This window comes from Elephas maximus, chromosome 2 (genome assembly GCF_024166365.1).
Source record: "Elephas maximus indicus isolate mEleMax1 chromosome 2, mEleMax1 primary haplotype, whole genome shotgun sequence".
In the NCBI taxonomy this organism is placed as follows: domain Eukaryota; kingdom Metazoa; phylum Chordata; class Mammalia; order Proboscidea; family Elephantidae; genus Elephas; species Elephas maximus.
The window spans coordinates 75,343,085-75,365,292 of record NC_064820.1 but is presented as its reverse complement, the minus strand read 5'-3'; the positions used below and the strand labels follow the sequence as shown (position 1 = coordinate 75,365,292).

General features: G+C 39.0%; 1 protein-coding gene across 1 annotated transcript in view; it reads right to left on the bottom strand.

Annotated features, from left to right (window-relative positions):
• Window positions 1-442: 442 nt before the first annotated feature.
• MCCC2 (methylcrotonyl-CoA carboxylase subunit 2) overlaps window positions 443-22,208 on the bottom strand; it is an 80,963-nt gene continuing 59,197 nt past the window's right edge. Inside the window, exons 14-17 of the mRNA XM_049865262.1 lie at window positions 19,140-19,296; window positions 12,666-12,780; window positions 9,274-9,359; window positions 443-5,919 (exon numbers count right to left, since the gene is read on the bottom strand). Of these exons, the coding sequence (XP_049721219.1) occupies window positions 5,802-5,919; window positions 9,274-9,359; window positions 12,666-12,780; window positions 19,140-19,296 (476 nt within the window). The 3' untranslated portion in view covers window positions 443-5,801. The remainder of the gene's footprint in view (window positions 5,920-9,273; window positions 9,360-12,665; window positions 12,781-19,139; window positions 19,297-22,208) is intronic.

The window sequence follows — 22,208 nt, the reverse complement described above, 5'->3', positions numbered from 1 at the left end:
AAATGGTAAAATAAAACAACAAAAATAGATCTGCATATTTTGGTAAAACAATTGTTTATTGTTGGATATGCAAAATAACCTAATCGATTTAAATGTGGTTTTAGTAATGACTGTCATCTTCCTAAGAAAGGCACAACTCCTAAAATATCCACTAATCCTTGGCTTAATGGTTCCTACCAAAGGAATAGCATCTAGTCTTGACAAAGAAAATCATTTTGTTTTCTGACATGGATGCAAATTTTAATTGAAAATATTTAATATAATTTGCTATTTTAAAATATTTAATGTTTTCCTTCTGAAAAGGCAACCTACCTCTGAATTGTGATCACCTATCTGTATACCCCCCGAAAAACTCAACTGACTTCCTGACTCAAATGAAGCCCACACAGAACACTACACGGAAATGTTTCAAATATTAGTTTTATTAGAAAAACCTCTCATGGTGGTGTTCGTGGTTAAGTAATAAAATCAATTACTTAATTTTAAAAACTACATAGTCTGAGTTTATCAATTACAGTATTTTTTTTGTTCTTGCAACAAATATTTGTGCACCTACAAAGTGCGAGGCGTTGAAATACAGGGTAAACAGGAGGATGCTTGCCCTCAAACAGCTTACATTCCATTCTAGCGGGTGGAACGATATTAAAGAAATATTTAAAATAAGATGATGAGTTTGACATAGAAGAAACGGATGTTGTTTTGTAAGAACTTATGGCAGGACATCTAACCAAGTTCAGGGAAGTCACAGAGATATCCTTGAGGAAGGTGTTTAAACTGAGCAAATGGAGTGCTTAAGTAGAAGAGTAAATACTTAAGAAAAAGAATGGAAGCAGAATAGTTCAGATAGAGGGAAACCTACAGACCCTAAGGTGGGAAGGACCTGGTAGATTCAAGGAACTGGAAGTCATCCAGAAGGGCTGCAGCACCGAGTATAAAAAGATAGTCAAGATGAGACTGAAGAGGTATCAAGCAAGATCATGGAAAGTATTAGGGGGTTGGCATTTCTTCTCCAAGAAACCATAGACACTTTCTACATCAGGGAGTAGTGTAACTGTTATGGATTCAATTGTGTCCCCCCAAAATGTGTTCCCAGTATTGTGTGGTTGTCTTCCATTTTGTGATATGATGAGATTATCTTATGTGTTGTAAATCCTAAATTCTATGATGTTAATTAGCCAGGATACAATCTACAAGATTAAGCTGTATCTTGAGTCGATCTCTTTTGAGATGCAAAAGAAGACAGCAAAGAGGAGACAGACCTCATTACCATCAAGAATGAAGAACGAGGAGGGGAACCCATCCTTTGGACCTGAGGTCTCTGTGCTGAGAAGCTTCTAGATCAGGGGAAGGTTAACGACAAGGACCTTCCCTGGAGCCAACGGAGAGAGAAAGCCTTCCCCTGGAAACTGTTGCCCTGAATTTGGATTTCTAGCCTCCTAAACTGTGAGAGAATACATTTCTATTTGTTAAAGCCATCCACTTGTGGTATTTCTGTTATAACTAAGACAATGACCAAATGTGCACTTCAGAGTTGTCATTCTAACTACAGAGCAATGAACAGATTAGAGTAGGTAAGACTGGAGTCAGGTAAACAACTTCTAAGTCCTGTGGTGGTAAGAGACAAAAATGAGTGAGATACATGGATAGGAAGACTCAACATTGTGAAAAATGTCAGTTCTACTCTACCCAAAGCAATCTACAGATACAATGCAATCCTGATCCAAATACCAACGAGATAGAAAAACTAATCACCAACTGTCTTAGTCATGTAGTGCAGCTATAACAAAAATACCACAAGTGGATGGCTTTAACAAAGAGAAAGTCATTCTCTCACAGTCTAGACGACTAGACGTCGAAATTCAAGGTGCCAGCTCCAGGAGAATACTTTCTCTCTCTGTCAGCTCTGGGAGAAGGTCCTTGTCATCAATCTTATATGGAAAGGAAAGATGCCCCAGATAAGCAAAAGCATTATTGAAGAAAAAGAACAAAGTAGAAGGCCTCACACTACCTGATCTCTGGCCTACTATACAGTCACAGTAGTCTAAACAGCCCGGTACTGGTACAACTACAGACACATTGACCAATGGAACAGAATCAAGAACCCAGATATAAATTCACCATCTATGGTCAGCGGATCTTTGACAAAGGACCAAAATCCATTAAATGAGGAAAAGACAGTCTTTTTAACAATTGTGCTGGCAAAACTCGATGTCCATTTGTAAAAAAAATGAAACAGGATCCATACCTCACATCATACACAAAAACTAACTCAAAATGGAACAAAAACCTAAATATAAAACATAAAACAATAAAGATCATGGCAGAAAAAATAGGGACAATGCTAGGGGCCCTAATACATGGCATAAATACAATATGAACCATAACTAACGATGCGCCAATGCCAGAAGAGAAACGAGGTAACTGGGAGCCCCTAAAAATTAAACACTTAATGCTCAGCAAAAGACTTCACCAAAAGAGTAGAAACAGAACCTAGAGACTGGGAAAAATTGTGGGCTATGACATATCCAACAAGGGTCTAATCTCTAAAATCTATAGAATACTTCAACACCTAAACAACAAAAAGACAAATAATCCTATTAAGATACAGGCAAGGGATATGAACAGACACTTTACCAACGAAGACATTTAGGTAGCTAACACCACATGAGGAAATGCTCGAGATCATTAGCCATTACAGAAATGCAAATCAAAACTACAATGAGATAACATCTCACCCAACATCACTGGCACAAATCAAAAAAACACAAAATAACATATGTTGGAGAGGTTGTGGGGAGATCAGAACTCTTACGCACTGCTGGTGGGAATGTAAAATGGTACAACCACTATGGAAAATGATATGAAAAAAAAATGATATGAAGCATCCTTAAAAAGTTAGAAATAGAAATAACACATGATCCAGCAACCCGACCCCTAGGAATATATCCTAGAGAAATAAGAGCCATCACAAGAATAGACATATGCACATCCATGTTCATTGCAGCATCGTTCACAATAGCGAAAAGATGGAAACAACCTAAGTGCCCATCAACAGACGAATGGATAAACTACGGTACATACACACAATGGAATACTAAGCAACAATGAAGAACAATGATCAATCTGTTGAACACTTCACAACATGGATGAATCTGGAGGGCATTATGCCGAGTAAAATAAGTCAACCACAAAAGGACAAATACTGTATGAGACCACATTATAAAAATCTAAGAAAAGGTTTACACACAGAAAAAAATAATCTTTGATGGTTACGAGGGAAGGGAGTAGTGGGGAGGGGAAATCACTAACTAAATATTAGACAAGTTAACTTTGGTGAAGGGAAAGACAGCACACAACTTGACCAAGGCAAAGTCATAGAAGCTTCCTAGACACATCCAAACACCTTGAGGGACCAAGTTACTGGGATTGAGCACTGGGGACCACGGTCTTGGGGGGACATCTAGTAACATAGTTCATAAGGAGAATGTCTTACATCCTACTTTGGTGAGCAGCATCTGGGGTTTTAAAACCTTGCAAGCGGCCATCTAAGATACATCTATTGGTCCCATCACATTTAGAGCAAAGAATAATGAAGAAAATCAAAGATACAAGGGAAAGATCAGTCCAAAGGACTAATGTACCACATGAACTACAGTCTCCACCAGCCTCCTCCCAGAAGAACTGCAAGGTGCCCAGCTACCATCCCCAACCACTCTGACAGGAATCACAATAGATGGTCCTGGACAGAGAAAAATGTAAAACAAAATTCAAATTCACAAACAAAAGACCAGACTTACTGGTCTGACAGAGAGTGGAGGAAACCCGGAGACTATGGTCCCTGGACACCTTGTTAACTCAGAACTGAAGTCCATCCTTCACCCAAAGATTAAACAGGCCTATAAAACAAACAATAACACATGTGAGGAATGTGCTTCTTAGTTCAATCAAGTATACAAAATCAAACAGGCAACACCTGCCCAAAAAGCAAAGACAAGAAGGCAGGAAGTGACAGGAAAAATGGATGAATGGACATGGAGAACCCAGGACAGAAAAGGAAGGGGGAGAGTGCTGACACATTGCAGGGTTTGCAACCAATGTCACAAAACAAGGTGTACATAAAATTTTTAATGAAAAATTACTTTGTGCTGTAAACTTTCACCTAAAACACAATAAAACTTGTCAAATATAAAAATAAATAAGTAAGATAATCAGTAGGTCTTGATGACTGTGTTAGAGGTTCCTAAAGACACCCAGTCTGGTGTACTTGTTATATATGCAGGTCTAGAGCTCAGAGAACTCAGTTAAGAACTGTCCACAAGGAGTCATCCAAGTTTAGAGGGTGACTGAAGCCCTGAGAGGGGTTGAAATGGCCCACCAAAAATAAATCAAGGTACAAGGAACATATGGATTTAAGAATGAGAAGACACTTCTGTATTACAAGTAGTCCCCAGCTTACAACTGGGTTCCATTCCAATGACTCATCGTAAGTTAGTTCTGACCTAAGTTGAATACCTCATTTTTTTTTTTTTAGTTTTCATTATTATAGTCTTTTATTATCAGTAGAAGGAGTCCTGGTGGCACAGTGGTTAAAGTGCTTGGCTGCTAACCAAAAGTGGTTCAAAACCACCATCTACTTCACCGGAGAAATATGTGGCAGTCTGCTTCCATAAAGATTTACAGCCTTGGGAAACCTATGGCGCAGTTCTACTCTGTCCTATAGGGTCGCTATGAGCTGGAATTGACTCGATCGCAGTGAGTTTGGTTTGGTTTCGGTTATTATCAGTATCTTTATAAATCCAATCTTTATTTGTCTTTGGGAGTTGGTACAAGAATGATAACATCAGCAAATTACACACTGCAACACTGTATGTGGTACATATTACTAATGATAAGATGTATCAAAAAAAAAAAAAAAGATGGTCGTAAGTGAGGTTCATTGTAACTCAAATACTTGTAAGTCAGGGACTACCTGTATTTGTATCTTTTAGAATAAGGACATATTCATATATTACTAATAAAAATTAAAAACAAATATAGGAAGGGGAAGTAAGAATCAGTAGAGAAAGAGAGAACTACAAAGGAAACCAACAAAGAATTGTCAAAGAAGTTGGTAGAAAACCTAGTGTGTTAAATCATGGGAGTTAAGAACAGCATTTCAAGGACAAGCGTTCAACTGATTAGAATACTACAGAAAGTAAAATCAGATGAAGATGGAAAAGAATCCACTAGTTTTTGGCAACATGGAGGTCAATGGGGGCCTTGGAGAGGGCTGTTGGCAGTGGAAGCCAGAAAGGGGTACGGTGAGGAGAGAATGGGTTAGGAAATACAGCCCAGAGTACAGACAAATTTGACTATGATGAGAAGAAAGTAAGATGGTGGCTGGATGGAAAAGTAATAGATGCCTTTTTTAAAATAAGTGTGTCAAATATCATCATGCATAATCAGCAAAGCATTCATTTCAGTGGAAACACAACTTTATGTTAATAATTTCAGTAATACCTGGAATTTACAGTAACAGAACTTTTCATACTACTTGTGGGTTACAAAGGAATCCATAAACCATTCTCTTCATCATTGGTGATAAAACTAGGCCAAGAGAAATTTCTCTGAGAAAATTTAAAAGGGGTTTATGTTCATCAAATAAATGTCTGCATTGATTTTTTTTAAGTAGAAAAGTATAATGCACTGTGATAAGAAAACAATTTTATTACAATAGCCACATGTTCAAAAATCTTAACATTTTAAGGCTACTAAATGTGCTAACTTTAAATACACGTCCGACGGAAAACACTTCACTGCAGTTACATCCTAAAGGTGCCAAACTCAGTCTTCTGGATTGGTGCGTTGAGAGCTGCACTAATGCTGAGACCCACGACAAGTCTGGTGTCCACTGGATCAATGATCCCATCATCCCACAGCCTGATAAAAGAACAGAAAGTAATTATGAAGTCACCACCAAACTACCGTTTATATACTCCACACCCAGAAATGCCAAGATGTTTGTCTTCAGGGAATATAGGGGTCTACTAATTAGCATCTGTGTACTGCCATCTTACAACAGAAACCATGCTCAACGGAGGACGGAAGGAAAGAAAAATGACGTGAGCTTAGTCCCAATTCACTATAGAATGTCATATTAAGTTTAAGGCATAGCAACTACTTACTACAAAAAAATCTCAAAATAATCCCTGATTTTAAAATATTTTCACTTCAGGAAAAACCTTCCTGTCCACACAATGTACAAATTAAGTTGGTTCATTCTGGTGACTGTGGAGAACTGCATAAACCTAGGTAACAATCTTATACATCTCCACTGGAGAGGGTGTACCCCGCAAGAGTTCCCCCAAATTCTTAAGAAACTATGAAAATTACTGAATAGGTGTCAGCACATTTTACTAACAAAATAAATGCCTTTGGATGTAGTTCTTCGAATTTTTGCAACAACTGGAAAAACAAGTGATAACTTTAAAACTGCTTTAAGTAGAAATATTAGTTTGCTTTTCATCAATAATCTTAAATTTATAAAGAAAAATGAATGAGAAATAATGCTTTTTAAAGGTTATTAGTAGGTGGCAGTTTTCGTTTCTCTAAATAAACTGCCTTCAGGATCTGAACATAGCATCAATTATTAAGGCACACAGACAGAGCAGGAATCAAATCTTTGCTCATAAAACATTCATAAGAGGGACTTTGAAAGTATCAACAGCCAATAAAAGAAAGCCACCCTTGTAATTTGTAACCCATGTCAACTGATCACACCCCCTTCTGCAGGCTACAGCAATGATACAGCAGGCCCAGTAAGAAGTGGCTGATTAGTGGTGTCCATTAAAAACGCTGAGGTAATCAAACACCTGATTAAAGTTTGATTATAAGAACAACTGAGCAGAACAAAACCAGTGTGTCGCATTTGTGATATGTAAGGGTTAAGAAAAACTAAGGACATTACAGTAGCAGACAATGACAGAGCTCTCTGAAAAGACAGATCTAGCCATGTTCAAGCCTATCCAGACCAGGGAGTTTTATTGTTAAGCGAAACCCAAGGAAGGTGTCCTAAGCTGGCTTGAAAGCCCTTTCATCTTTGAGAGAAAGTTGCTGTCTCCATGTCACCACCTGTTTCACAAGGAAGGCTAAGCATCTATACATTAATAGAAAAACCTTACTGTCTTTTAACATTTATTTCCAGAGATAAGTCTGTCTGGGTCATCTGTTCTCCTACCTTGAATGCAATCCATGAGAAAGAAAGAAAAAAAAAGGAACTAGAGAAAAATGTACAACAAAATTCAAACTCACCAAAAAAAAAAAACCAGACTTACTGGTCTGACAGAGACTGGAGAAACCCTGAGAGTATAGCCCCTGGACACCCTGTTAACTGAGTACTGTAGTCACTCCTGAAATTTACCCTTCAGCCAAAGACTGCTGTTGTTGTTAGCTGCTGTCAAGTTGGTTTTGACTCATAACAACCCTCTGTACAATGGAATGAAACACTGCCTGGTCCTGCACCATCCACACAATCGTTTGTATGCTTGAGCTCAAAGATTAGACAGGCCCATAAAACAAACAATAATACACACAGTTCAACCATGTATATGAGACTAAATGGGCATAGGCACATCAACCCAGCGGCAAAGATGAGAAGGCAGGAGGAAACAGGAAAGCTGGACAAATGGGAATGTGGAACCCAAGGTCGAGAAGGGGAGAGTGTTGACATGTCGCAAGGTTGGCGACCAATGTCACAAAACAATATATGTATTATTTAATAAGAAACTAAATTGTTCTGTAAACCATCTAAAGCGCAATAAAAAAAAGACGGTGATCATATGAAAACAATAAAGGATTCGATCTCTTTCAAGAGATGACATCTCAGCGAGGGCTGGAAGACAAACGAACAGCTCACATAAAATATGCCATTTTTCAAAGTTTAATATTTCAACTGTCTGTGAATTTCAGTCGAAATCCTACGTGAAAAAACTGTAGGTGAACTTGCAGTACATATTTTGTATTTTATCTTAAATCTCCTGGATGGTTTGCTAGTTCTCCTTTGCTTTTACTGGCTACTGTATAAAAAAAAAAAAAAAATTTATCTTAAATCTCCTGGATGGTTTGCTAGTTCTCCTTTGCTTTTACTGGCTACTGTATAAGTCTGTTTAAATGATGGCAAAAAGAGGAAAATGATTATTTCTCAAATCAAAGACTGTAAAAATATTTTGTTCTTAATTAAATGATGGCCCACCACAACAAAAATATGCCTGTAAATTCTTTTGTAAAGACATGTATTTAGCAAGGGGAGAAACAAGACTTTTTTAAAACCCCAAATGGTATTATATGAACTCGGACACTAATTACGCTCTTGAAAATAGGTACGCTTCATCTTTGCACACCAGCGGTTAAGAGCCGTGCCTGCCAGGAAGGATGCGTTCCAATGACTGAAAATGGATCCTAACGCTTGATTTTCCTTTCTCCCTCTTCTCCAGTTTGCCTTCACAAGTACCAGTCATAAATCACAGCATAACCTAATTTTAAAAGACACAAATAGTTGTTTTCTTTTTTCCATCTGCCCAAGGGATAAAAGAAAAACATGACGCTTATCCTTCAGAGTGGAGAACATTAAAGTTGTTGGGAAGGAAGAAGTCTGAAAGCCCATCTCCAGCTGAGACAAGCATGATAATTTATTACCTCATTAAGTGGTATAAGAAACAAACAGCTAGCAGCTGCAATGCGCGTGAGGTAATTACTTTGCACTGACACATGAACCCTGGCTGTGACTAATCACCTCCTGAATGTGCCAGCACACTTGTTAACAAGCGCCAGTAAGTTTTCGATCTCAGGCTTAAAATGGGGTAAAAACAAAATAATCAAAGAGAGTGGTATGACAGGCATCCACATTTTTAAGTAAAAAATAAAGCCTAAATCCTGAAAGTGAAACAGTCAGGATTGTAACTCTTAACTGCCCAGCTCCTAGCATGGCCCAGAAGCCAGGGCCTGAAGACTTCGGCACCTCTGGCTGCAGTGCCCTCCAGTCACTGGGGCGGGGGACGGGGTGGCAAATGGTGGTGGATCCACAGCACTGGGAAGCCTGGGAAGAGGGACAGTGTTTCAGCAGCAGGCGTTCCCATTAGAAAGAGGCAGCAGCACAAAATCAAGCGTGTGCAAAGATGATTTTTTCATTCCCACAGGGCTGGACCATCCTGACTGCTCAGACCAATATAAAGCTGCGTATAAAGCTGCCCTGCCAAGACGCCCCCAGCAGGCAGCGAGCCACTGGCTCCTTCCTACCTTGCACTGGAATAGTAAGGGTTTCCTTCCTCTTCAAACCTCTTAATGATGGGCTCTTTTAAAGCTGCTTCATCAGCACTGGAGAACTGAAAGAAGAGAGACCATTAGAAAGTGGGCTTCAATGAAACAACAGATCCTGTTTAGATGACCTCAAAAAAAAAGGTGCAAAGGTTTTATGAATAATAATATTATAACTTACATAAGCAGAATCAGGTATAGATTAGAAGTGATGCTTTAACATGCATTACCTCACCTGAGACACGAGTAACAAGTGAGTGCACCATTACCTCTCCCTTATCAGAAACAACATCTGAGGCCACTTAATGGAAAGTCAAAACCAAGGGTACTGCTGTACTGCAGCTGGGTACAATAACACATGTGAATGACACAACATAGCAAAGCGGCTACGTTATATATAACAGCCCCTGTTTAAAAAGGTGAAGTATCTAATTTTCACTCGAAATGGCTAAAATGTAAAAAATTTTAAAGCTTAAGGGGTAAACATCAACCACACCTTGAATAAACTCTTCAGTCAATTTCCTGGATAGCCGAGAGATATTTTTCCCTAATTAAAATTTTAATGCCTTGCCTATCAAGTATTACCAGGAGCAAGTGATAATTAATTCAGATGTAAAAATCTTCATACGAACTTATTTTGAAATCCTGAAAAATATTTTCAACTTAAAAAAACTCCCACGCCAAAAACAAAAGACTTATTTCAAATAAATCACCCCTTCTTTTCTGTAAATACTTTAATATCATTTTACAGATCAGGAATTTGGAGGGAGGTCCACTAGTGCCCTGTACTTTCCTTTCACATATGAAAATAGATGAATTCAGAATTATACGTATATCAAAAAAAAAAGCAATCACCATGCTAGGCTTCTTGGATACATAATCAATGCCCACGGAAGCAGTAGTCAACAAATCACGCAACATACTGCATTGGGCAAATCTGCCTCAGGAGACCTCTGTAATATGGTGAAACACAAAGATGCCATTTTGAGGACTAACATGCACCTGACCCAAGCCACAATATTTTCAATTGCCTCATATGTATGTGAAAGCTGGACAGTGAATAAGGAAGACTGAAGAAGAATCGATGCCTTTGAATTATGGTGCTGATGAAGAATATTGAGTATACCATGGACTTGAGGAAGAACAAATAAATCTGTCTTGGAAGAAGTACAGCCAGAGTGCTCCTTAAAAGCAAGGATGGCAAGACTTCACCTCATATACTTTGGACATGTTATCAGGAAGGGACCAGTCCCTGGAGAAAGACATCATGCTTGGTAAGGTAGAGGGTCAGCAAAACAGAAGAAGATGGATTGACGCAGTGGCTGCAACAATGGGCTCAAACATAGCAATGATTGAGGATGCCACAGTGTTTCACCCTGTTGTACATAGGACTGCTGTGAGACAGAACTAATTTGACGACACCTAACAACAACAACAACAACGCTAGGCTTCAGAGTTTAGGACACATCTTTGAAATATCTGGTAGGATTTCAAATCCCACCCTGTTCACCCCACCCCCACAGAGCTCTCCCTTTGCTTTGATACTAAGTGATACTAAAGTAAACCTGAAACCTCAGCTCAAGTCTGTAGAGCTCCTGCTGCTCGGAAAAGACAATCAGGGACGTGAAGCATAGATAGGTGCATTCGAGGAGTGCGGTGCGATGGATCGCTTTTGTGGACTTTCTCACCATGCTCTTGTAAATCCCACCCAAGCGTTTGGATGGAAGTATACGTATAAGATAATTGTGGCCTATCAAGGGGATTGGACAGCTTGCTAATAATGCAACTAAAGTTCGTGGCACCCATGTCAGGGTGGGACCATGCAAATAAGGTCTATGGAACCCTAATGAAGGGACTGGCCAGTTTTGCCATTCCACTAGGCCTTAAATGAGGCATCCCAGAGGCAGGAGGAGGCATGGTGAGCCAGGAGAAGAAAGCTGAGCACCTTCAGACAGGAGGCTTGCTGGGGAGTAGGCTGCCTCCAGACACTCGGTCAAGCTAGGTTTGCAGACCCACGGAGCCAGAGCTGAGCACCTTATGGCCAAGGCTTACTGGTGGAGTGGGGTGCCTCTGGGCACTTATCAACAGAGCTAAAAGAGCTTTGTAACACTTGCCCAAGCAGGGCAGAGACTGAGGGGCCAGAGAGAGGCATGCCTGCAGGCATGGCTGAGAAGATGCCATCCTGATGGAAGAACTGTATCCTAAGCGTCCCTGAACCTGAATTGTATAACCTGTTAGTTCCCTAATATGCCCCGTAATTGTGAGTATGGTCTGTGAGTTCTGTGTGGCCATTGCAACAAATTTTCAAACCCGGCACAGTAGTAGAGAGCACGGTGGGAGGGACAGTTGGTATAAGAATTGGTAAAAATGGAGAAGGGAAGCATGTCTGCCCTCTGCCTCACGGGAATCAGCCTGGGGCCATTGATTTTCTCCTTCCCTCTTGTGAAGTTACAGGAGGTCAGATGCTGCCCCCAAGCCATTTTTACAGGGAAGTGGGAACACCCTTCTCTGACTTTATATTTCCCCAACCTTGCAAACTGGGTGGTTGACCAGATGATTCCTGAACACCCTGCAAACTAGGTGGTTGATCAGCTGACCCCTGAACAGCAGGGCTGAGGGCCTGAAAAGGTAGGACCTCTTCTACTTAATTCCCTGCTGTGCTGAGGCAACAGTGCACCTGAACAATTTCAGGAACCTGCAGCAATCATTTTCAGGCTTGTTGCTTATACAAAATAGTTAAAAGTTTTAACAAAATTTAATGCAAAATTTCAGAAGACTCTAACAGAGACACAAACAAAAGAATCAGTTTTTAAAAGCCACTTGCTGATTTGCCTTTCATCAAGTCTCCACTGCCCTTTCCATTTTTCCTCTTTTACACTTTCACAGTATAATCGCATTATACATTTCTCATTAGGCAACCGGAGCCCTCCCACTCAAGGTATCCTTAACAACTGAAATGTAAAATACAAAAAAAAAAAAATCTGCTGCTTTAGGTCATAAAATCAAAGAAATAAATCAGATGTATTTATATCTCACTAATCGAAAATGACTAAGACTTAAACATCTTTATGCTTCACACAGTCACAGGCAGTTTCTGAAGTGTTTTCTTGGCAATTCTGAAAAACCTATAAACTATCACAAAGAAGGCGCCCCAAATGAAACAGCTTTAAAAGAAGAAATGTAGAAAATGTATGAGTAAGCCAAAACTGCTGAAACAACTTCTAGGTCAGCTTTTGTCCAAAAGAAAGCCAAATAGTTCATTCCGGAATCCCACCTACCCACAAACACAGAGTGATTCTGGGCTCTCTGCTCCTTGGTTCTGGGTGCTCACTGGTGAAAGCCTAACCCAGAGATGGATAAGGAGTGGCATTTACCTGTTTCCCTTCCCGTGCTTTTTGGTCCTTTGCTATTGTTGCTAACACACTTGCTGCCTGCTCACCTCCCATCACTGAGACGCGAGCATTTGGCCACAGGTAAAGAAATCTTGGACTAGGGGGAAGAAAAAAGGAGTCAAATTAATTCATTGTACAACACAGGTTTGCTAATTGTCAGAGGCCCATGTTTCCCCTTTATATAAGTGGCTCTAATTCTAGTTCTAGCTGCATATTACAATCATTTGGAGAGCTTTAAAAAAAATACCAGACCAATCTCCAGGGATGGAGCCTGAGCATGGATGTGATTTTTAAGTTCTCCAGGTGATTCTGGCATGTAGTGACAGTTGAGACCACTCCTGTAAATGATCCCAACTGAGAAGCTGAGCTAATACACTTTGAATACATATACATGTTTTTATAGACTTTATAATGCAATGTAACACAAACCTCCAAAACTACATAATTACATAAAGTAGAAAGAGTTTCTTGAAATGCCAGTCACTGATTCTCAACCCTTCTGATGGTTGGATACATTTGTCTTCCTTTTCTTTCTAGAAATGTACTAATATAGTATCACCATTATTATTTATCTTCAACAAAACAAAAAATAAAAGATCACGCCATAATTCTCTTTTGCAACTTAAGCTTTCATTAGCAGTCCATCTTGGAAACCATTCAAAGTTAGTACACAGAAGTCTACTTTATTCTTTTTAATGGTGGCAGAGCACTCCACTACATGGCTGTACAACAGTGTATTTAATACTTCTCTACCTATGAGCCTTCCTAATTTTTTGTTTCTACAATACTTCTGTAATAAACTTTCTTGTACTTATCTATCTGGGCACTTGCAGGCATGTTTCCACAACAGAAGTTGCCAAATTGTTCTCCACAGTTGTTGTATTACTATATACAACAACTAACAGTGTTGAAGTGCACCTGTCTCCTCAGACCTCCAGCCAATAATGGGTATGGGATCACCCACCTTTGCCAACATAATAGGCAAAAAAAAAAAAAGGTTCTGATTTAAATTTGCAACAAATACATTGATTCACTTCAGAAAAACCCGTAAACAAGTCGTCATCTTTTGTTTTTAATCCATTTGAACATGCAAAAAAGAAAGTCTTTTCTTTTTCCATTTCCAACAATGAGATACTTTTTGAGGAAGAATGGGAGTGCACAGGAGCAAGCTTTCTAAAGCTCTGCTCGGCAGCCCATTTGGATGGAAATATAGTTGCGGTCATGAGCTAGACAGGCTTTCTTTTCAACAAATGACATTTGAACCACTTCAGTCAACATACAGCAGGCATGATAACCCAAAAAGCCAAAAGCACACATGGCATAAGGATAGTAGTGAATTTAAAAAAAGATTAATTCATTCACTAAGATGCTCACTGAATGCCTACAGTACACCAGGCTCTGCTCCATGTACTCAGGATACACAGTGAACAAAATAAGGCAAAAATCCCTGCCATTATGGAGCTTATGTTATAGTGGTGGAAGACAGACTATAAATAAGTAAAACCTCTAGTATGCTAAGCCAAAAACCAAATCCACTGCCATCAAGTCGATCCGACTCATTGCAACACTACAGGACAGAGTAGAACTGCCCCATAGGGTTCCCAAAGAACATCTGGTGAATTTGAACTGCTGACCTTTTGGTTAGCAGCCATAGCTCACCATAGCTCTTAAGCACCGTGCTACCAGGGCTCCTCTAATATGTTAGGTAGAGAAAAATAAAGCAGAGAAGGAGATCAGGAATACAGAGCTGGGGAAGTCTGCAATTTCAGAGAGGGGCCAGGGTAAAGTCATATCACCAAGAAGGAGTGGAAGGAACCAGCCATGCAGACACCTGGATGGGAATTCAGGTAGAAGGAAGAGCAAGTTTGAAAACACTGAGATGGGAGAACACTTGGCACATCTGAAGAATAGCAAGGAAGCCAGTAGGGCTGGATTAGAATAAGCCAGAGGGAGAGTGGAAAGAGGAGGCAGAAAACTCACTGCAGGCCAGATCAAGGGAACTGAGTTCTACTTCCCAAGTCTACAAATCATTTTACCGCTGTCTCAATGCCCTCAGTCGCAGGTGTCCCAACTCTACCGTTCCTCAATGTTTTAAAATGTTTTAATATTTTAAAAACAATAATGCCTGTGATGAATGCATCAGTGGATCTTTTTAATTTTTTTTTTAACTAAAGTATAATACACATACAGAAAAGTACACAAAGCTCTGATCAGGGTCACAATAGATGGATCCTGACAGAAAGGGAAAGAAATGTGGAACAGAACTTCGAATTCTCTAAATCTAGGCTTACTGGACCCATTGAGACTGGAGGAATCCCTGAGACTATTTGCCGTGAGATACTCTTTAAACCTTGAACCGAAACTATGCCCTGAATTCACCTTCTCCTGAAATAGCAGATTAGCTCCAGAAGTAAAGAATGTCACCCTTGAGTACTGCATTCTTTTTAAAAATCATCTATATGAGACCAAATGGACAAGTTATTCTAAAGCATAGATGAGAGGGTGGGGGGGAAGGGCCAGTGAGATTAAATAAATGAGAATGGAACAATATAGAACAGAAATAATGCGAATATTGACAGATGTGAAGAATACAATCAATATCACTGAACATTAAGTATAGAAATTATTAAATATGAGCCTGTTTTGCTGTGTATACTCTCACGAAACATAGAAAATATTAAAAAAAAAAAAAAGTACACAGAGCATAAACATACAGCTCAGTGAATTGCCTACCACAAAGTGAACATTACCAAGTCAAGAACACTTCCAGGGGTCCAGAAGCTCTTTGCATGCTTCCTCTTAACCACTCTTTCCTCCCTAAAGTAACTAGTACCTTGACTTCTAGTATTATAGTATAAAAACCAAAACCCACTGCTGTCAAGTCAATTCCGACTCATAGCAACCCCATAGGACAGAGCAGAACTACCGCATAGAGTTCCCAAGGAGTGCCTGGAGGATCTGAACTGCCAACCTCTTGATTAGCAGCTGTAGTGCTTAACCACTACACCACCAGGATTACCATTACAGTATAGAGTTGCCTATTTTTAAACTTTACCATACAGTGTGTTGTTTTGTGCCTGGCTTCTTCCACTCAACACTGTTGTTTGTAAGATTTTACTAAGTTGATGCTTATAGCTGTGTAGCACACCATTCTACTGTGGATAAAAGTGTAAGTCCTCTCCACTTTGGGGCTAGAAATAATGAACAGTGCTGCCAGGAACATTCTTGCGCAAGTCTTTTGGGGTGCATGTGCACCTATTTTGGTTGAGTAGAGTTGCTGGGCGTGCATCCATTTACTCCTGCCAGCAGTGTATGAAAGATCCACATTCTTATACCAGCCCAGTCTTTTCTACTTCAGCCATTCTGTTGGGTGTGTACTGGTTTCTCATTGTGTTTTTAATTTGCATTTCCTTGATGACTAATGAGATTGTACCATACCATTTCATGTTTATTGGCCATCTGAATACCTTCTTTTGTGAAGTGTCCAAGTCTCTCAGCCTTTTTTCTATAAGTTTGTCCAGACACAAGTCTTTCTCAACTACTTGTTACAAACACAAAAATCTACGGCTTCCTTTTTTTCACTCTCTTAATGATGTCTCTTGGTGAAATTTTTAATTTTAATGTAGTCCAATTTATCAATCTTTCTCTGAATGGTTAGTGTTCTCTGTTCCTATTTAAGAAATCTTTCTCTAGTCCTGTATTCTAAAGTGTCTGCCAGAAGTGCCTTTCACATTTATATCCACAATCCACCAGGAATGACTTTTGTGTATGATGTGGAGACAAATTTTCACTTGTTTTCATGTAGAATCCAGTTGGCCTGGCACCATTTATTAAGAACGCATCCTTCCTCCACGACCCTTCAGCACCATCTTTGTCATTAATCACGCACCAATAAATGGGTTGATTTGTGTCTGGCTCACAATTCTAATCCACTCATCCACTTATCTATCTTGCACAAATACTACACAACCTGCATTGTTGTAGTTACTGCAACTTTATCACACCAGTCAGTGTTTCATTCAGTTGTACACAGAGTCACTAAGAGTTGGAATCAACTCGAGGGCTCCTAAAAACAACAACTTTATTGTAAATCTTCATATCTGGAAAAGCAAATCTCCCCTCCTTCCTCTTCTTCAAGAGCATCTTGGCTATTCTTGGCCTTTTGTATTTCCATTTAAATTTTTACAGCCAGCATAAGTTCTATCAAAAATTTTTTTAATTAAAATTCAAAATAAAAAAACTGCTAGTATTTTGTTTGGGGCTACATTGAGATCAACGTATACCAAATTGATAGATCAATTTGGGAAGAATTTTAATTCTTTATAGTTTTGAGAATTCTAATCCATAAACTTGGTATATTCCTCTATTTATTAAGACTTTTAAATTTCTTTCAACAATGTTTTACAGCTTTGTGTATATAAGTCTTATACATTTTTCATTAGATTTATTGCTAGGTGTTTGGTGTTTTTTGATGCTGTTGTAAATGGAATCTTTTTATTTCATTTTCTAACTTGTGCTAAAATTTTTCTTGTTTTAGTATATTAACCTTGTAGCCAGCAAGCCTGCTAAACTCACTTATCAATTCTAACAATTTATCTGTAGATTCTTCTGGGCATTTTATGGGAACAATTACGTTGTCTTAGAATAATGAAATACATTTCCTTCTTTCCAATCCTTATGTCTTTTATTTCTTTTTCTTATCATACTGCACTGGCTAAACACTCCAGCACAATGTTGAATAAATGCGGAAAAACCAGGCATTTCCTTATTCCCAATCTCAAAGAAAAAAAAACTTCCAACATCTCATCATTAACTATGACATTTGCTGTAAGTTTTTTTGTAAGTATCCAATATCAGATTAAGGAAGTTCCCTTCTATTTCTAGTTTGCTGAGAGTTTTTATCATAAGTGGCTGTTTAATTTCATCAAATATTGTGTCTGTAGTTCTTGACGTGATTGTATAATTTCTCTCCTTTATTCAGTTAAAGTACTGAATTGATTTTTAAATCAACCTTACATCTCTAAAATAAACCCAACCTAGTCATCTTGGATGAACCTTTTTATATATTGCTGGATTTGGTGTTACTGGTTCATTTTTACATCTATATTCATGAATGAAATTAGCCTATAAACTTCCTTTCCTGTAAATGCCCTTGTCAGGTTGATAATCAGGGTTATACTAGCTTCACACAACAAATTGGGAACTGTTCTTTCTTTTTCTTCTTTCTAGAAGAGTTTTTATAAGACTGGTTTTATTTCTTCCATAAATGTTTAGTAGAATTGAAGCTCTCTTGGCCTGCAGTTTTCTTTGTGGGAAGACTTTTTTTATTACAGATACAATTTCTTTAATATTTATAAAGCTACTTACATTTTCTATTTCTTTTCGTGTCTGCTTTGATAAACTATATTTATCCATTTCATCTAAATTTACTGGGCATAAAGGTATTTATAATAGCCTCTTAATATCTGTAGTCATATCCTGTTTTCCACTCTAGATATTGGTTATATGTGCCTTCTCTAATTTTCAGTCTTGCCTAGGGTTATTGATTTTATTAACCTTTTCAAACAAACAACTTTTGGCTTTATTGATTCTTCTATTTTATGTTTGTTCTCTATTATGTCCTTTTTCCTATTTTCCTTGTGTTTTAACATGCCGTACTTTTTCCATCTTCCTGAGCTAGATGCTTGGCTCAACTGATTTTCAGCCTTCTTTTCCAGAATATACATTTAAGGCTATATACCTCTCTCAAAGGAAGACTTTAGTTGTATCAGAGAAGTTTTGATATCTAATTTTTCATTATTAGATAGATATCTGCCACCAAATAGATTCCGACTCATTGGGTACAACAGACTGAAACATTGCCCGGTCCTGCGTCATCTTCACAACTGCCAGCACACTTGAGTCCACTGTTGCAGCTACTGTGCCAATCCATCACCAACGGTCTTCCCCATCCTTGTTGGCCCTCTGCTTCACCAAACACAAGGTCCTCCTCTAGCGATTGATTCCTCCTGATGATGTGTCCAAAGCAAGCAAGTTAACAATGTTCTGTTGTGATCCATAAGGTTTTCATTGCTAATTTTCAGAAGTGTATCACTAGGCCTCTCTTTCTAGTCTAGTTTAGTCTGGAAGTTCCCCTGAAACCTGTCCACCGTGGGTGACCCTGACCGACAACATAGCTTCCAGCACCATGGCAACACATAAGCAACTACAGTATGACAAACTGAGGGTGGTAGTTTTCATTATTAGCCATTTTAAAATATTTCTCCATCCCCATTGTAGATTTCTTCCAAGTAGTATCTTAGTATTAAATTTAATTTCACCCCTTCAGATGACACAAAGTATGGTATAACTGATTAAAGTTTGTGAATGCCACCCTATATTTTAAGTAAACCTAAAATAAACTGACTATAATTATACTTGAAGTATGTTTCAGATACAATCATGACAACCACCTACCTATATGCTCTGCCACACATCCCATAGTTTCCAGCCCCATATGACCCCCCAATGATGACGGTTATCTTAGGCACATTGGCACAGGCTACGGCAGTCACCAGCTTAGCACCGTCCTTGGCAATTCCTTCAGCTTCATAGTCTTTACCAACCATAAATCCTAAGAGAAAGAACAGAGCCTGTGGGTGATGGCATTAATGTCAATTCCCCCAAGGGTATTGTAAGTACATCTTGCCTTAAATTAATTTTACTACAGCCCTCCCACCCTAATATTTATACGTGAAATATACCCCAAAAAAGTTTGCTTTAAAAGGTAAAATAAAATTTTCTCCAATCACTTTCTCAACTTTCCTAAGATGGTTCATCTGATACACACAAGATCTTCTATAACGATGCAATTTATCTTCAAAAAATTATCTCACAACAGTAGCTTGATGATGAAAGAATGTGACATGGCAAGCCAGGGAAAAAGTACAGTGATAAGCCCAACAGAGAGGGCTTCAGTATGCACTGACCTGGTTTAAAAATATGGATTATTCCTTCTGAAATGCTGCCTTAAAACTCTGATGAAGTGAAGATTAATGTTTTATAGAGATGGGTAAGAGTCCTTGGCAGTGACTCAATAGCAAAATTTTAAAAACTCATTATACAGGGTCCTTCCACTTCTTCAAGCCCCTCAACTCTGTTGAAATTGCTCTGTAGCTTCACTGTGAACTCTAGGCCTTGGACTCCTCCTTCTTCTCCCCCTAAACACCAAGACAGGCTTTATTTACCTCCCTACCCAACCCAGTTTCCAGGGAAGGCATTTCATTCATGAACCACAGACTTACTTGCCCACTTGATCACCACTATTCCTGCTCTGTAAATCTCCAGTATTGGGTCATTCGATTCCACCAATATTTATGGAGTACCTATAGTTGATGCTGGGGGCACTACAGTAATGACATGAACAGTCCTGGCCTTCAAAGAGCACCTTCTGCTTCCTCCAGGTACCCATCTCCACTGGGCCGTCAGAATAGCCCAGAAACCCCCTTAGCTACCTCATCTTGACTACCTGTAACATTTCAACAACAGCTGTCTCAAATATCAACTTTCTTCAAGCTCTCATGGCAACCCCGCTCTCTCACTGCCTCCCCCCTCCACTATTCCTGTAGATGATTCTGCCTTCAAAAAGGAGATTGACGCCATCTCATTTGACTTTCTCCAAGCCTTCTCCTTTCCACCTCTAAAAAAAACTCTGCATAAAAGGCAAAATGTTGATGTACACTGAGTCTGTTCACTTCAGCAATGCAATTGATGAGAACATCTTAAGATCCTGGTGAAGAACCAGATGGTATCCGGTGGAAAACCAGCACCATGAGTTTAAAGAGCCTGCAATGGCTGCCATCTAGGAGCTCAACTAAGCCCAGGTATTGATCATAGATGTATTATCTCCAATCTCTGAGCAAAAGGAGGGAATGATTTAGAAAATAATATTGGAATCATTATTCCCTGTCCTTGAACATAGAGAATGTGACCCAGTTGGGGCTGGGCTCACAAGGATACATCAACCGTGCCCTGAAGTATAATGACAATTATCTTTTTCTATTAGCATTCAGTGAATGCAAAATTTGTTGGACCAATGAAGGCCCTCCTGTCATTACTGAAACCTGTATTAAGAAAGGCAATTCAAAATGTAGGATCACAGTTTCTAGCCAATCTAAGAAAAGGTGAAGCTTTCAATGGTTTTGCCCGTTTTATAATGTTAATATATACTGACGGCTCTGTAACATTCCTTGGGCTTGGTCAGACAGGCTCTAGCAGTGTGCTTGTCTGTTTTCTCACTCTTGCCTATTCTGTAATATTCTTCGGACACAGGCTGACATGGCTCTAGCAGTATGCTTGTCCATTTTCCCACTTTCGCCTTTTTGAATATATGCCAAATAAAACTTTCTTTTTGCTTTACTAAAAAAAAAAAAACAAAACAAAAAACCTCTGCATAATCATGCTCCCTTTCTTCCTTTACTCTTATCTCTGTGAAAAAAATGAAAAGATTGTTCCTGAGCCCTCTTCTCTCCTAGATGTTCTTATCTATTCCCACAGTTTTAAACATCATCTCCATATTATAATGTTGTTGTTGGGTGCCATTGAGTCGGTTCCAACTCATAGTGACCCCAAGCACAAAAGACCAAAACACTGTCCAGTCCTGTGCCATCCTAACAATTGTTGCTATGCTTGAGCCCACTGTTGCAGCCACTGCCACTGTGTCAATCCATCTCATTGAGGGTCTTCCTCTTTTTTGCTGACCCTCTACTTTACTGAGCATGATGTCCTTCTTCAGGGACTGATCCCTCCTGACAACATGTCCAAAGTATGTGAGACGCAATCTCGCCATGCCCCCAAGGGGCGTTCTGGTTGTACTACTTCCAAGGCAGATTCGTTTGTTCTTTTGGCAATCCATGGTATATTCAATATTCTTCGCCAACACCACAATTCAAAGGCATAAATTCTTCTTCTGTCTTCCTTATTCATTGTCCAGTTTTTACATGCATATGAGGTGACTGAAAATACCTTAGTCCTCAAAGTGACATCTTTGCTTTTTAACACTAGAAAGAGATCTCTTGCAGCAGATTTTCCCAGTGCAATGTGTTTTTTGATTTCTTGATTGCTGTTTCCATGGGTGTTGATTGTGGCTCCAAGTAAAATGAAATCTTTGAATATTATGATGGTGCTTACATTTCCATCTCCAGCAAAAACACCTTTTCTGAGTTCAAGATTTATCCAACTGCCTCTGTATATCTCCAACAGGATGTCTCACAGGTCCCTCATGCATCACTGCAAAACAAAATTCAGCCTCTGCTCTTTGCCCCCCACCTAATCAAAAGAGCAAAACAAAACTAAAATGTAAGTATCTTCAAAGCACAATGTTTAGCTTAATGTTGGTTAATAAACCATGGATCATTATTAGAAACAAGGCCCCTGGACTAATTCAACTTCAATATCATTTTTATCTGCCCTTTTACATAGTTTGCTACATAGGGTCCTCTTTCAGGCTACCCTCTGGATATCACTCCTCTCAAAACTCATCAAATC